We start from the raw sequence: 14,170 nt of genomic DNA on the forward strand, positions 1-14,170 counted from the left end.
ACGCAATTAAATTGCAGCCCACTTTCGGTCCACATTTAGGCCTGAGAGAGCCACACGTGAGGGGGAGTGTTGACGTATAATGTGTTGCCTAGTCTCTTCCATCAGATTGGTCTTTTGGTTGCATTGGCTAGAGCATGCACTTCTACAAGCAGCACAGGAAACAATGTATTTTAGTGTCCATCAAGATGAGGGAAGGATCAAAGGCTAGGAGGATCTTAATCGATATATTACAAGATACTACAAATCTCTGTTGAGAGCTCCAGACAAAAGAAACCGCACCCTAGATGAGGCACGAACGGATGATATTCCACAAATCATGACAAAAAGAGAACGATATCCTCACGGCCCCTTTTTCTGAAGAGGAGATTAGAGCTACAGTGTTCCAAAAGGAACACTAAAAAGCTCCAGACCCTGATGACTTTCATATAGAGTTCTATCAAAACTTCTGGGATGTTATTAAGACCAATCTCATGGAGTCATTCGGTTTCTTCACGCTTAATTTTGGAGAGATTGTTTTGTTCACGAAGATTAAGGAGGACGCTGACCGAATACAAAAATATAGACATATTCGTCTCCTTAACTCGAGCTTTAAAATCTTCACCAAAGTTACTACTAATAGGCTCAATGCGGTTTCTAATCATGTTGTTTGGCCATCTCAAATGACGTTTGTGCAAGGAAGGGATATACTCGATGGGATAGTAATCCCACATGATACCGTGCACGAGACGTACCAAAAGAACATGAGTGGAGTAGTATTCAAGATTGACATTGAAAAGGCTTACGATAAAGTCAAATGATTGTTTCTCCAATAGGCCCTAAGAATGAAGAGTTTCTTCGAGAAATGATGCCCGCAGATCCAAAATTTCGTTACCGGAGACAATATGGTGCTAGAAGTCAATGATGGCAGAGCCACACATGCCTAGTATTTATCCTCTTTTTTGGAACTTTCTAGTTCTGCAAGTGTCATGATTAATTATATTTTTACATGTTGGTTTCTTTTGTTAGATTCTTATGAAACTTTTGTATTTGTTATAGAATTGCATAGTTTTGGTTCCTCCTTGATCAAGAAGGCCTGTGATTGTGTTCTTGACTATAGCTATTGTTATACCATGTTTTCATGATTTATGTACAACCAAAAAAAATATAATTATTTATGGACTAATCCAAACTCACAGTTTCATTTGAGCTATGTGTTTGTTTATGAGGTTAATTTCATTAGGGATGCCATTACAATCGCAAGCAGCTAGGAGGGTTTTTCGATTCAGTTTGGGAGCCAAATTATCGGTGGCTATCCAAATGAACACCCAACTCTTGGTCAACATCCATTTTTGGGCTGGCACCTCCAAGCTAGGAAGGTGAGGCAAAGCTTACCAACTTTTTAACAATGGTAGAATATTAATAATAAAGAGAAAATTACAGCAACAAAAGATGAATAGCAAGAGTGCAAGCCTACAATAGAAGCAGACTTTTATATAGGGTGAAAAATAGAAAAAAAAACGAATGGGGGTTGGATCTCCGACGGATGATTTTGGTCAGCCACGAGAGCTGGCGGGGCCTTTCTCATAGAGCTATTAGTAATCGGGGTGGTTTTTGCGAATTTTACAGAGCCTCCCCGAGCTCCGGCGTGGCTAGCCTTGGGCGATCCATCCGATCTAACGGCCCACGGACCACAGCCGAGCTGATCCTGTTGCAGTCTTTCCCCGGCCAACCGCTGAGGCGCCGACGAGTCAACAAGCTTCGAGATGGCGTCGGCGGCGGCGGCGGCGCTGGCGGCGGCGGGGAAGCGACAGTTATCCGAGGACGACCTTTACCTCATCCTCCACAAGTCGGTCCCTCTCCTCGCCCTTCGCGCCGGCTCGCCGCTTCCCCCCGGCCCGCCCTAGCTAGGGTTTTGACGCGCCGCTGAATCTCCCCGCAGGTACTCGCCGGCGACGATCCTGACGGCGCTGCAGGAGGTGACGCAGCACGCGCAGCGGAGGAGCATCGACTGGCGGGCGCTGGTGGCCAAGACGGCCACGGGGATCACCTCCGCCCGCGAGTACCAGATGCTCTGGCGCTACATCGCCTACGGGCACGACTTCGTCGAGAACGTCGAGGACGGCAGCCCCCAGCCGCTGGTTTGTACTCTTGGATGGATTATCCTGTCAGTTTAATTTCGGCTAGCTTCAATTTGTGTCTTCTAGCCAGTAGTGTCGTGTCAGGAGCTGTTAGATCTTATTAAGAGGTTGGTGTATAGAAGAAATTCAGTTTGTTCTACTGTTGCCTTATCTTTTCCTAACGGTATTTGTGGTGCTTATGTTGCCCTGATTGATCATGGCAGGGTGATGAGAGCGACTTGGAGTGTGAGATTGAACCATCTCCTAAGCCGAGCAACGAAGCCGCAGCTGAGGCCTCACGGTTCGCCAAGGTACCGCATTTTGTTTTTGTCAGAAGCATTTCTATCTGTACTGTAGCCGATACGTTTCATTTGCCTATCAGATGCTCCTTCTCGATTGAGGATGCCAAAAGCCTAATTTTCTGTTTCACCCCTTTGCCTTGTTTATCTGTGCTCATTAGGAACCCATAATCCCGGACATATGAACTTAAACACCATCAGTGTATTTAGTAATTACATATTTTTTTCGTTTATTTGATTCTTTGATCAAGCACATCCGGAATCGAGTGCGAGATGTGCACAAAGTTTTGTTTGGCATCTGCTTAAGGTCATTGTGTCCTGTTGTACCACAAATCAGTATCCAATGTCGTGCTATGTATGCTACATAATTATTGGCTTGTCCATATAGATGCTTTGTTATCTTCTTATACAAAGGAGTTGCAAGGTGTGACCTACTTGGATTTACTTCCTAGTAATGCTGTTGTGCACTAGGAGCTTCATGTAGTAAGCGTGTAACTGTGACATATTCAGTACTGAGTAAAGTGCATCTGCCCTCCTAAAAGTATTGAGGTGCTGTTAAATTAGTCCTAAATATATGAAAGTGCAGATTCCGGTCCTTATAATATTTTAGGTGAGTCTTCACGGGTCCGGAGCAACCCAGCTCGTTGCTGACCGGCACTCATGGTGCTTTGACCACAACCAAACAGCCAGAATGCTGCCATGGCAGGAGTTTTGCTGCAAAGGGAGCTTAATGTGGTGAGCTGAGCTGCTCAGGACCTGCGGTAACTCAGTTTTAGGCTGTGTTTGGTTGCAGGAATCTTGTGAAGATTAGTAGAAATCGCGGGGCAATCTGGTTAGATTCCTGCATTTGGCATAACCACTTGGAATGTTTGTTAGAGACTACTCCCTCCGTCCGGGTTTATTAGGCCTCTCAGCATCACAAGCATGTCCCCTTTTATAAGGCCCCACGTTGGAAAGGTGCATGCATGCAACCATTTCATTGGTTGTATTGAAAGCTATTGTTGTTGGTGCCATGGCTGAAAAGTTAATACACTTCATGTGTGCTTTTTCATTGGCTGCATGCATGTGAGAGAGTGCATTGGGAGTGAAATGGAAGAATTAATGTGAGCAAATTACTATGTGTCTTGGTCTAAGAGAAGTTGTCTTTAGGCCTAATAAACCCGGATGGAGGGAGTAGATTACTATGATAGGATTCCAGTTGTTTGGGACCTATGGATTCCTTTTGAAACAGGTGGCTATCTCGTCCTAAAAAACGCTAGACTTTAGATATTAGTTCGATTCAAACATAGTGATCGAATTGTACTAATCTTGTGAAGCGCTTTGTGTCCATCCCATTTAGGGCTTCAATCATACTGTATATCCATGCCATGCCTATGTACTAATTAAAACTCATCCAACTAATGGTCTTGGGACAATTCAATCCATCATGTCCTGCTATTTCACAATGCGACCTTGACATGGTGTGCAACCAATTCCTTCTTGCATTTGCATTGTTAAATTAAACATACAGTTACTTGTTTTGTTGAAATTGTACTTTCTTATTAACACTAGCTCCAGTTTTCGTTGAAGATTGATAATAACCCTTGTGCCCTAATTTGGACTTTATTCTGTATAAGTTAGTAAGATACAGATTCTTTCACAGCGTGCCCTTATTTATGCTAAAAGCAGCCTCATCAGCAGTGAAAGAACAGCTTCCTAGCCGAATAAAACTTTCTAAACTCAAACCTAGCGGCCTTGCAATGATAAGTAGTTCGGTCTAAGAAGTGTGTTGGTATAAAAAATACTAGCCGAAAAAGCAGTTCCATTTGAATACTCTGCTGTGAGAAAGAGTTAGATCTTACTAATCGACAATCTGAAAGTCTATGTCAGAAAGGGACATAAAGAAATAAAACAAGTCTTTGAAATACATCAGTATTAATCTACAATACATTGTCTCATTAACAGGTTATATTGCACCAAATGACCAAAACAACTCGATTTTGTATCCGTTGGAAAACTTTAAGGGTAATGTCATATTCCCAATTATCTCATTACCATGGTAATATTCCTAGTAATTCACACATTCCTTTCAATCTGGTTTTCTTAGAACCAAATGCCCCCTTAAGGTACCGCAGGGACCGGAATGTGCACCTCAATCTCTACCTTTATATGCAGAAAGACAAAAATTAAAGTGTCATAATGTTCACACCCTCCAGTTAGAAAAGGGTAGCTATCATGTTTGCCCCCTCTAGTGACGAAAGAGTGGCAGTACATGATATGTACAGTCAACCTTGTAATCTTTGGCAGCGAATATCTTTTGGGATATTAAATTAGACAGATAAAAATAATAATCATAGATTTTTTCTCAAAAAATGCTTTTAGTTATGAAAGTTTTTTAATTCTTATTGCAATTGAAATCAAGTATACTCACAGTTGTATTTGGGGACCATGTCTACACTCTACACCCAAAATGTCATCCTTCTATCACTGGCATATTAGTCTATAAAAACAGTTCTTATGTCAGCTTCCATTTCACTTACGTAAAATAGTCATCATTTATGGAAAAGGCAAATATCTAGTTTTATTAGCAATTTCGTATTGATTACTAACTATGTTGAGTGTAATGCAGTCATGCCATGTACTATTTGCTCTGTTGCATATTTGCACTTCATTTCTTGTTATCTTAGATATGCACAATGTACTTGATCCTATCATATAAATTGCAGATCTTGATGTATGGACCTTCACGCGAGCAAGGTTCTAGTCATCGTGCTAACTCAGATGTTCCTCTGCTAAACACTCCAAATGAAAAGATACCACGTGTTTCATCTGACAAACAGCTTGCTCAGAGCCATCGTCTAACAAATGGTACAGGTCCAGTTTCCAACTCAAAGCAGGCACCCCATACAGGGTTATCTCCTGATTCTTTTGATGGGAATGGACCTCATAATAAAAAGACAAAGAAGACTAAAGCATGGACTAAGGATGAGGATGCAGAGTTAATGGCTGGTGTACATAAGTGTGGTGAAGGAAATTGGCTGGACATTCTGCGTAAATATAACTTCGATAGCACAAGAACTTATGGTCAATTGTCTCAGGTAACTCTATGGTCACCTTGTAAAATGCATACTACTTCCTCTGTCCCAGAATATAAGAACGTTTTTGACACTATGCTAGTGTTAGAAACGTTCTTATATTTTGGGACGGAGGGAGTAGCATCTATTATTGTCCTGCAGTTCATCATTGTTTACATCCATTCAGTTTACCTTAAGTTTTCCCGACTTGTAATAACTTGGTAACATGCTTTGCAAATATTCTAAGGTAAGTAGGCAAATACATGTGCCTCTTGCTGCAGTAGTTATGTTGCTTTGCTTGTGATCTGTGCCTAGATAAAGTTCCATCTCAACCTTACTTGGTCTGTTTGTTTAGTTCTCATTCGCATATAACTGATGCATAGTATAATGATTAGCTTTATGGGATATCCATGTCTCTCCGTGTACATATTTCTCTGTAGTGTAATTAGGTAATGTGTGCTGTTCTTTTCAGAGATGGGCAGTAATTAGCAGGCGTCAAGCAACAACCAAGCCTGCTAAAGCTAAACCAGTCACCGGGGGATATGATATGAAAGCTACTCAAAAGGCATTCTTTATGGCTCTTGATATGCCTATGGGGAAGCCTGGTGGATTGTCTACATTAAGATCAGGTATTTATAAAAATCTTATAAATTGTCAGTACAGACAGCTCTCTCATTTAGAATAATGCTTCTTTACCGAAGTGTCAACAAGTCAAACATTGTTCTATAGCTTCGTTGCGTATCTGAGATGTAAATCCATTCTGGCATCTTTGGAGTGCCTTGTGCTAGCCTTTTGGTGCTCATTGAAGCTTTTTCATGCAGGAGCTTCACAACAAAGCACTCAACATCCTGCTCCAGTATTTGGTGCTGCGGCACCTGAGTTAAAATCTGCAACATCCTCTTCATCATTCTCGTTGCCAGTACCAGTGCCAAGTGCAGCCCCTGGGCCTGTGTCAGCACAAGTGCAGGTTCAACCTCCTCGGGCGCAACAAGTTCCTTCTCAAGCTGCGCCCTCAAAAGTGTCAAATGCTTCAATCAAGTCACGGAATAGCTCTAAGAAGCAAACTGCACAAGCAAATCCTACAAATGCTCCTTCCTCTATACAAGCTGCAGCTATTGCTGCCGGTGGACGAATCGCCACAGCAAGCATCGCCACCAATTTATTGAAAGCTGCACAATCCCCGCAAGCTGTGCACATAAGATCTCGAGGAAAAGGGTCTTCAAAAACTTCTACAAGCTCTAAAGCCTCCACCATGGCTGGTGAGCCTGGAACACAGACTGGCGGTGCTCAACACCCAGAACTTCCAAACTGCAGTGCCCCTACACAATCTCCTACGGTTTTGATAACACAGTCAACCGAGCAAGTTAATGTTGTACCAGAAGTTGCAGGAGTTAATCCCCCGGAACAATCTGCTAGTGCACATTTGTTGGAACCTGATAGAACATTGAGCACCACACCAGTGCCTGGCCCATGCGACAATATGGAGATTGATGATGACTCAACATTTTGTGTAGTCACGATGGAGGACTTGTTTCCTGAAGACGTGAAGCAGCCAGAGACAGTGAAGCAGCCAGAGATGGTGAGGCAGCCAGAGACAGTGAGGCAGCCAGAGATGGTGAGGCAGACAGAGACGGTGAGTCAGCCAGAGATGGTGAGGCAGACAGAGACGGTGAGGCAGCCAGAGATGGTGAAGCAGCCAGAGACGGTGAGGCAGCCAGAGATGGTAGATCCCAAAGCCGAGGAGATGATAGATCCCAAGGATGCTGACATGCTGGAGTTCGATCGCTTTGTTGCCCAAGGATGCTTGACTACAGATTATTCTGATAAAAGCAAAGGTGTCAAAATTGCTCCTGGAGCTCAAGGAGCTACTGCCAGCCAGAAGAAGAAGCAGCTACCCACAGTTGGGAAAAGCATCCCTGTGTTTAGAGCACCAGTAACCATGAAGAAGACCAAAGCTCTACCTTCACATGGGGCGACGCTTGCATCAACTGTCGCCTCTAGTGGCCTTGTTGGCACAGGCAATGCTGGTGTGCTGAGTAAAGCAATATATCGGAAGCCAGCTGGTCCAGGCACCACAGGCAAACAAAATAGGTGCCAAGAAATTATGGCTCAGAAGCAGCATGCTATGAACTCAAATAGTAGCGCAATGGCCAGGAATGCGGCTGCCGGCACCGGAACACCAGCCAGGAATGTGGCTGCCGGCGTTGGAGCACCAGCCAGGAATGCGGCTCCCGCCACCGGAACACCAGCTAAAAGTGCGGCTCCTGCCACCGGAACACCGGCTAAAAATGCGGCTCCTGCCAGTGGAACACCAGCCAGGAACACAGCTCCTGGCACTGGAACACCACCAGTCAGGAACACGGCTCCTGGCACTGGAACACCACCAGTCAGGAACACGGCTCCCGGCACTGGAACACCACCAGTCAGGAACACGGCTCCCGGCACTGGAACACCACCAGTCAGGAACATGGCTCCCGGCACTGGAACACCTGCAGTCAGGAACACGGCTCCTGGCACTGGAACAGCAGCCAGGAACTCGCTTACTGGCACTGGAACGCCACAGGCCAGGAACTTGCTCACCGGCACAGGAACACCACCAGCTAGGAATGCGGCTCCTGTCACCGGAGCAACACCAGCCAGGAACTTGCTTACCGGCATGGGAACACCACCAGCCATTCGTCAACATAACCCAGCGGTGAATGGGGCTAGCAAGGGGAATCCGCCGGCCAGCCAATAGCCAGGCTAATGACATGGTAAATGCTGTAATAATGCTCCTAGGGATAATGTGAATAGGGTGTCACCCCCGTAGAGTAGACATCATTATTTTGCTTTTTTTCTCTCCCCCCGTGCATGCTCCCTTCTTTTCTGAACCTTGTTGCTGAGGAACGCATTAGGTTTGATTGGTCTCATCTTTCATAGTACCACTAGTAATTAGCAGAACTTGATTGTTAGGGGCACTGAATCTCAGTGTGCGATCGCAATTGCCTTTTTTTTGTAGGATCTGCGCCGTCGTATCAGTTTGCCTGTGGGGATTGACGATGGTCAGTTCATCTGCATTGCTGGGCTCTGAAAGTATGGTTGTTAGATTTCCTCCAGTGCATGAGTTGGCTGTTGGATTAGCTCTTGTTGGTGACAGACGATGTGTATATATGTATGGTGGTTGCAGCCTGGGAGAGACCATCAGGTGCGATGCCGTGCCACGTGTAGTGAATCTGTCGACAGTTTGTCACCTTTGAGAGTGCCATTCAATTTGGTCTGGTCATGGCTTGCGTGCCTGTGGACTGTCGCGGCCGGCATGGGCAGCGCGGTGGGACGTGTTGCGCCCCTCGAAGACATGGACGGCGATCTCCGGCTGCCTCCGGCCTTGCGCACGGGCTACTACAAGCCAAGGCCAGTAACTACTGAACGGTTTAGAACGATCCAGGCTTCAAAAATCACAACCCCGTTAAGAAAGACAACACCAACTTTTCATATCTCTCACACTCCAAAAGCCATAATCCAGAGGCGGTAAAACTGGTGCACCATGCCCCAGGTCTCATCAATCTTACACTTCTCATTCCTTCTTAGATAATATTAGAAATGAGGAAAAAAGAAGCCACAACAAGGCCTTAAATCGCACTCACACCCAACAAGCAAGACCTCAAACACACTTACAATCAAGAGCAATAAAAGGAACTGAAATCCACAGCTAAGCATGCAAATCAGCGTGTGCATGAATAGGAAGAGCAAACTTAAACACCAGTGGCTGGAGCACTTGCAGCGGTGTCGCCGGGCCTGTCGATGATCCCGATGTGGGTGAGCAAGGCCCAGAGGAGTGTGATCAGCTCGCCGCCCCGGTCAATCGCATGCAGGTGCCCTTTGATGTTGTCCGATGGCGCCAGGTAAAGGATCATTTCCGACCAAAACCCAGCCAGCAACTCCCACGCCGTCTCCTCGCCTCCGGTCAGTTGGCCGTACTGCTCCGCGAGCTTCGCCGCATCCTTGAGCACCTCATGATTCTGTGTAGCGCCCAACATCTCAATCAACTGTCGGTACCCCGCTTCTGGCGACATGGACGACACTGGTGTGCTGCTGCCGATGGCGAGGGCTCGGTCGGCGTCCTTCTTGACTTTGTTGTAGAGGTACTTGCTCCATGCATCATCATCAGGAAGTAGCTCGGGGCAGGAGGCCACCAGATACGCGCAGTAGCACGACAGGTGAGTGGCGGCGATCTTATTCTCGGAAACTGAAGAAGACCGCCCACCTTGCAGTGTTTGCTGAGGAGGATCATCTTGCTGGTGGTGCGGGTGCCTCGCCTCAAGGATGGTTGTGGCCATATGCCACACAAGTATGGTGTCAGATGTACCTTTGCTGTTGCTGCAGGCCCAGAGTAGGCTTCGGCCATCTTGGCTCTGGCGCAGGGAAGTTGTGCCTTTGCTTAGACCTTCACTGCTTGTGCTTCTCAGGGCGTCAATGATGCAAGCCTTCACACTGCCATTGGTACTTCAACATTCTTCTTCTTTCGGTCCAGCAAACGAAGGAGGCAGGCAGGTAAGACAAGCAATGAGCTTTGTCCCATTTTGTCGCTCCAATGCCTCATCAACCTGTCGCATCTGCATCCCAACAAAAAACCAACCCATTTCGGGGCGACGGGAGAGAGCTTCAAGGAGGCACGGTGCACACAGCGGCAGGTGAGGATTACTTTGGTCCAGTTAGAGCATATGTGGGAAGCAATATCCCTCGCCTCAGCAACCACCACGAACACAATGAGTAACGGCCCTGGCACTAGATCAAAATACACACGTCCAAACCATAATGGTGGTCTGTAGACTTTCCCCTCGCTAATACAGAAGTAGTAGCAAGTAACTGTGGCTCCATGTTGAGAAATTTCCCTAGTAAACCTAGCCACCGTTTCAATGACGTCCAGCCCAAAAAATATGCAGTAACCTATGCTCAAGAGTGAGATAACCATACTTAGTGTTGTGGTAAACCAGCTACCTGAGTAGAAGACTGGGAGTGGTGAATCGTAATGATCATGAAGAAAAGAAAGCTCATCTGCAATCATCCTGAACGCCCTTTCAAGTTCACCATCCTCTAGCAAGACGCTTCTGACAAATTTGAGGGTCTCTGTAGAGATGACATCGGTGAGTTTGTACCTTGCAAATCGACACCTTAGCAACTTAAACAATGCAAATGACAAGCATACATCTTTCAGTCGTTGTGGCATTGGCATCAGAAACATGTTGTCCAATTGCCAAACTCTGTCAATGGTCACCAAGTTGCCGTCTTGAAGTGCCTTTGTGTTATTTCTGAACATGTAACCATGAGGTTCAGGTTGCTTCTCTACTTGTTGTTCATCCTCACCCGTAACTATAAGTGGAGGCACATTCACATCCTCCTCATCATGTTGATCATTTCCTTCTTCTCGCGGCAGCTGCTGCATATTGTTGGGGAACGTAGCAGAAATTCAAAATTTTCCTACGTGTCACCAAGATCTATCTATGGAGAAACCAGCAACGAGGGGAAGGAGAGTGCATCTACATACCCTTGTAGATCGCTAAGCGGAAGCGTTCAAGAGAACGGGGTTGAAGGAGTCGTACTCGTCGTGATCCAAATCACCGGAGATCCTAGTGCCGAACGGACGGCACCTCCGCGTTCAACACACGTACAGCCCGGTGACGTCTCCCATGCCTTGATCCAGCAAGGAGAGAGGGAGAGGTTGAGGAAGACTCCATCCAGCAGCAGCACAACGGCGTGGTGGTGGTGGAGGAGCGTGGTACTCCAGCAGGGCTTCGCCAAGCACCGCAAGAGACGAGGAGGGAGAGGGGTAAGGCTGCGCCAAGAAGGAGAGGAACTCGTGTGTCTTGGGCAGCCCAAACCTCAAGTATATATAAGGGGAGGGGAGGGGCTGTGCCCCCACCTAGGGTTCCCTCCCTAGGGGTGGCGGCAGCCCCCTAGATCCCATCTGGGTGGCGGCCACAAGGGGGAGAGGGGGAGGCGCACCTGGGGTGGGCCTTAGGGCCCATCTGCCCTAGGGTTTGCCCCCCTTCCCTCTTGGAGGCGCCTTGGGCCTTGGTGGGGGGGGGGGCGCACCAGCCCACCTGGGGTTGGTCCCCTCCCACACCTGGCCCATGCAGCCCTCCGGGGCTGGTGGCCCCACTTGGTGGACCCCCGGACCCCTCCGGTGGTCCTGGTACACTACCGGTAAAACCCGAAACTTTTCCGGTGACCAAAACAGGACTTCCCATATATAAATCTTTACCTCCGGACCATTCCGGAACTCCTCGTGACGTCCGGGATCTCATCCGGGACTCCGAACAACATTCGGTAACCACGTATATCTATTCCTTATAACCCTAGCGTCATCGAACCTTAAGTATGTAGACCCTATGGGTTCGGGAACCATGCAGACATGACCGAGACGTTCTCCGGTCAATAACCAACAGCGGGATCTGGATACCCATGTTGGTTCCCACATTTTCCACGATGATCTCATCGGATGAACCACGATGTCGAGGATTCGATCAATCCCGTATACAATTCCCTTTGTCTAGCGGTATTGTACTTGCCCGAGATTTGATCGTCGGTATCTCGATACCTTGTTCAATCTCGTTACCGGCAAGTCTCTTTTACTCGTTCCGTAACACATCATCCCGTGATCAACTCCTTGGTCACATTGTGCACATTATGATGATGTCCTACCGAGTGGGCCCAGAGATACCTCTCCGTTTACACAGAGTGACAAATCCCAGTCTCGATTCGTGCCAACCCAACAGACACTTTCGGAGATACCCGTAGTGCACCTTTATAGCCACGCAGTTACGTTGTGACGTTTGGCACACCCAAAGTATTCCTACGGTATCCGGGAGTTGCACAATCTCATAGTCTGAGGAAATGATACTTGACATTAGAAAAGTTTTAGCATACGAACTACACGATCTTTGTGCTAGGCTTAGGATTGGGTCTTGTCCATCACATCATTCTCCTAATGATGTGATCCCGTTATCAACGACATCCAATGTCCATGGTCAGGAAACCGTAACCATCTATTGATCAACGAGCCAGTCAACTAGAGGCTTACTAGGGACATGGTGTTGTCTATGTATCCACACATGTATCTGAGTTTCCTATCAATACAATTCTAGCATGGATAATAAACGATTATCATGAACAAGGAAATATAATAATAACCAATTTATTATTGCATCTAGGGCATATTTCCAACAGTCTCCCACTTGCACTAGAGTCAATAATCCAATTCACATCGATATGTGATTAACACTCAAGGTCACATCCCCATGTGACTAACACCCAAAGAGTTCTCGGTTTGATCATGTTATGCTTGTGAGAGAGGTTTCAGTCAACGGGTCTGCAGCATTCAGATCCGTATGTACTTCGCAAATTTCTATGTCATCTTGTAGATGCAACTACTACGCTATATTTGGAGCCATTTCAAATAACTGTTCTTCTTGGAGCTATTCTAAATTGTTGCTCCATTATACGTATCCGGTATCTCTACTCAGAGCTATCCGGATAGGTGTTAAGCTTGCATCGACGTAACTCTTTACGTCGAACTCTTTATCACCTCCATAACCGAGAAACATATCCTTATTCCTCTAAGGATAATTTAGACCGGTATCTGGTGATCTACTCTTAGATTACCTTTGTACCCTCTTGCCAGATATGTGGCAAGGCACACATCAGGTGCGGTACTCAGCATGGCATACCGTATAGAGCCTATGACAAAAGCATAGGGGACGACCTTCGTCCTTCCTCTTTCTTCTGCCGCGGTCGAGTTTTAAGTCTTAACTTCATACCTTACAACTCAGGCAAGAACTCCTTCTTTGACTGATCCATCTTGAACACCTTCAAGATCATGTCAAGGTATGTGCTCATTTGAAAGTACCATTAAGCGTTTTGATCTATCCTTATAGATCTTGATGCTCAATGTTCAAGTAGCTTAATCCAGGCTTTCCATTAAAAAACACTTTCAAATAACCCTACATGCTTTCCATAAATCCTACGTCATTTCTGATCAACAATATGTCAACAACATATATTCATCAGAAATTCTATAGTGCTCCCACTCACTTCTTTGGAAATACAAGTTTCTCATAAACTTTGTATACACCCAAAATCTTTGATCATCTCATCAAAGCATACATTCCAACTCCGAGATGCTTACTCCAGTCCTTAGAAGGATTTCTGGAGCTTTGCATACTTATTAGCATCTTTCAGGATTGACAAAACCTTCCGGTTGTATCACATACAACCTTTCCTCAAAAAAACGTCGAGGAAACAATGTTTGACATCCTATTTGCAAGATTTCATAAATAATGCAGTAATCGCTAATATAATTCCAACAGACTCTTAGCATCGCTACGAGTGAGAAAGTCTCATCATAGTCAACTCCTTGAACTTGTCGAAAAAAATCTTAACGACAAGTCGAGCTTTCTTAATGGTGATACTTACCATCATTGTCCGTCTTCATTTTAAAATCCATATGTACCTAACAGCCTTACGACCATCAAGTAGTTCTTCCAAAGTCTACACTTTGTTTTCATATATGGATCCTCTCTCGGATTATATGGCCTCGAGCCATTTTGGAATCCAGGCCCACCATCGCTTCTCCATAGCTCGTAGGTTCATTGTTGTCTAGCAACATGACTTCCAAGACAGGATTATGTACCACTCTGAATTAGTACGCATCCTTGTCATCCCACGAGGTTTGGTAGTGACTTGA

The 14,170-nt window shown here is 45.9% G+C and overlaps 2 protein-coding genes across 3 annotated transcripts; one reads left to right on the forward strand and one right to left on the reverse strand.

Annotated features, from left to right (window-relative positions):
* Positions 1-1,625: 1,625 nt before the first annotated feature.
* LOC125515023 (uncharacterized) lies at positions 1,626-8,704 on the forward strand. 2 transcript variants are annotated; one of them, XM_048680436.2, is made up of 7 exons: positions 1,626-1,825; positions 1,919-2,117; positions 2,321-2,407; positions 5,101-5,472; positions 5,921-6,077; positions 6,270-8,201; positions 8,447-8,704. In XM_048680436.2, the coding sequence occupies exons 1-6, from the start codon at positions 1,743-1,745 to the stop codon at positions 8,183-8,185; spliced, it is 2,814 nt and encodes a 937-aa protein (XP_048536393.2). In that variant the 5' UTR covers positions 1,626-1,742; the 3' UTR covers positions 8,186-8,201; positions 8,447-8,704. The 2 variants fall into 2 exon arrangements, with proteins under 2 accessions (XP_048536393.2, XP_048536392.2); XM_048680435.2 differs by lacking the exon at positions 8,447-8,704 and having other exon boundaries at positions 6,270-8,364.
* Positions 8,705-8,713: 9 nt separating this feature from the next.
* On the reverse strand, positions 8,714-10,611 carry LOC147966310 (uncharacterized). Its single transcript, XM_087528803.1, has one exon. It carries the CDS (start codon positions 9,762-9,764, stop codon positions 9,180-9,182), a length of 585 nt encoding a protein of 194 aa, XP_087384929.1. The 5' UTR covers positions 9,765-10,611; the 3' UTR covers positions 8,714-9,179.
* Positions 10,612-14,170: the final 3,559 nt, after the last annotated feature.

This window comes from Triticum urartu, chromosome 6A (assembly GCF_056163025.1).
Source record: "Triticum urartu cultivar PI428250 chromosome 6A, HENAU_Tu73, whole genome shotgun sequence".
NCBI lineage: Eukaryota > Viridiplantae > Streptophyta > Magnoliopsida > Poales > Poaceae > Triticum > Triticum urartu.

Excerpts from the sequence above, each read along its gene's own strand:
- LOC125515023 (XM_048680436.2), top strand. The coding sequence starts at position 1,743 with ATGGCGTCGGCGGCGGCGGCGGCGCTGGCGGCGGCGGGGAAGCGACAG. Across the intron at positions 2,118-2,320 it reads ACGGCAGCCCCCAGCCGCTG|GGTGATGAGAGCGACTTGGA; the intron begins GTTTGTACTCTT and ends TGATCATGGCAG. Across the intron at positions 5,473-5,920 it reads CTTATGGTCAATTGTCTCAG|AGATGGGCAGTAATTAGCAG; the intron begins GTAACTCTATGG and ends TGTTCTTTTCAG.
- LOC147966310 (XM_087528803.1), bottom strand. The coding sequence starts at position 9,764 with ATGGCCACAACCATCCTTGAGGCGAGGCACCCGCACCACCAGCAAGAT.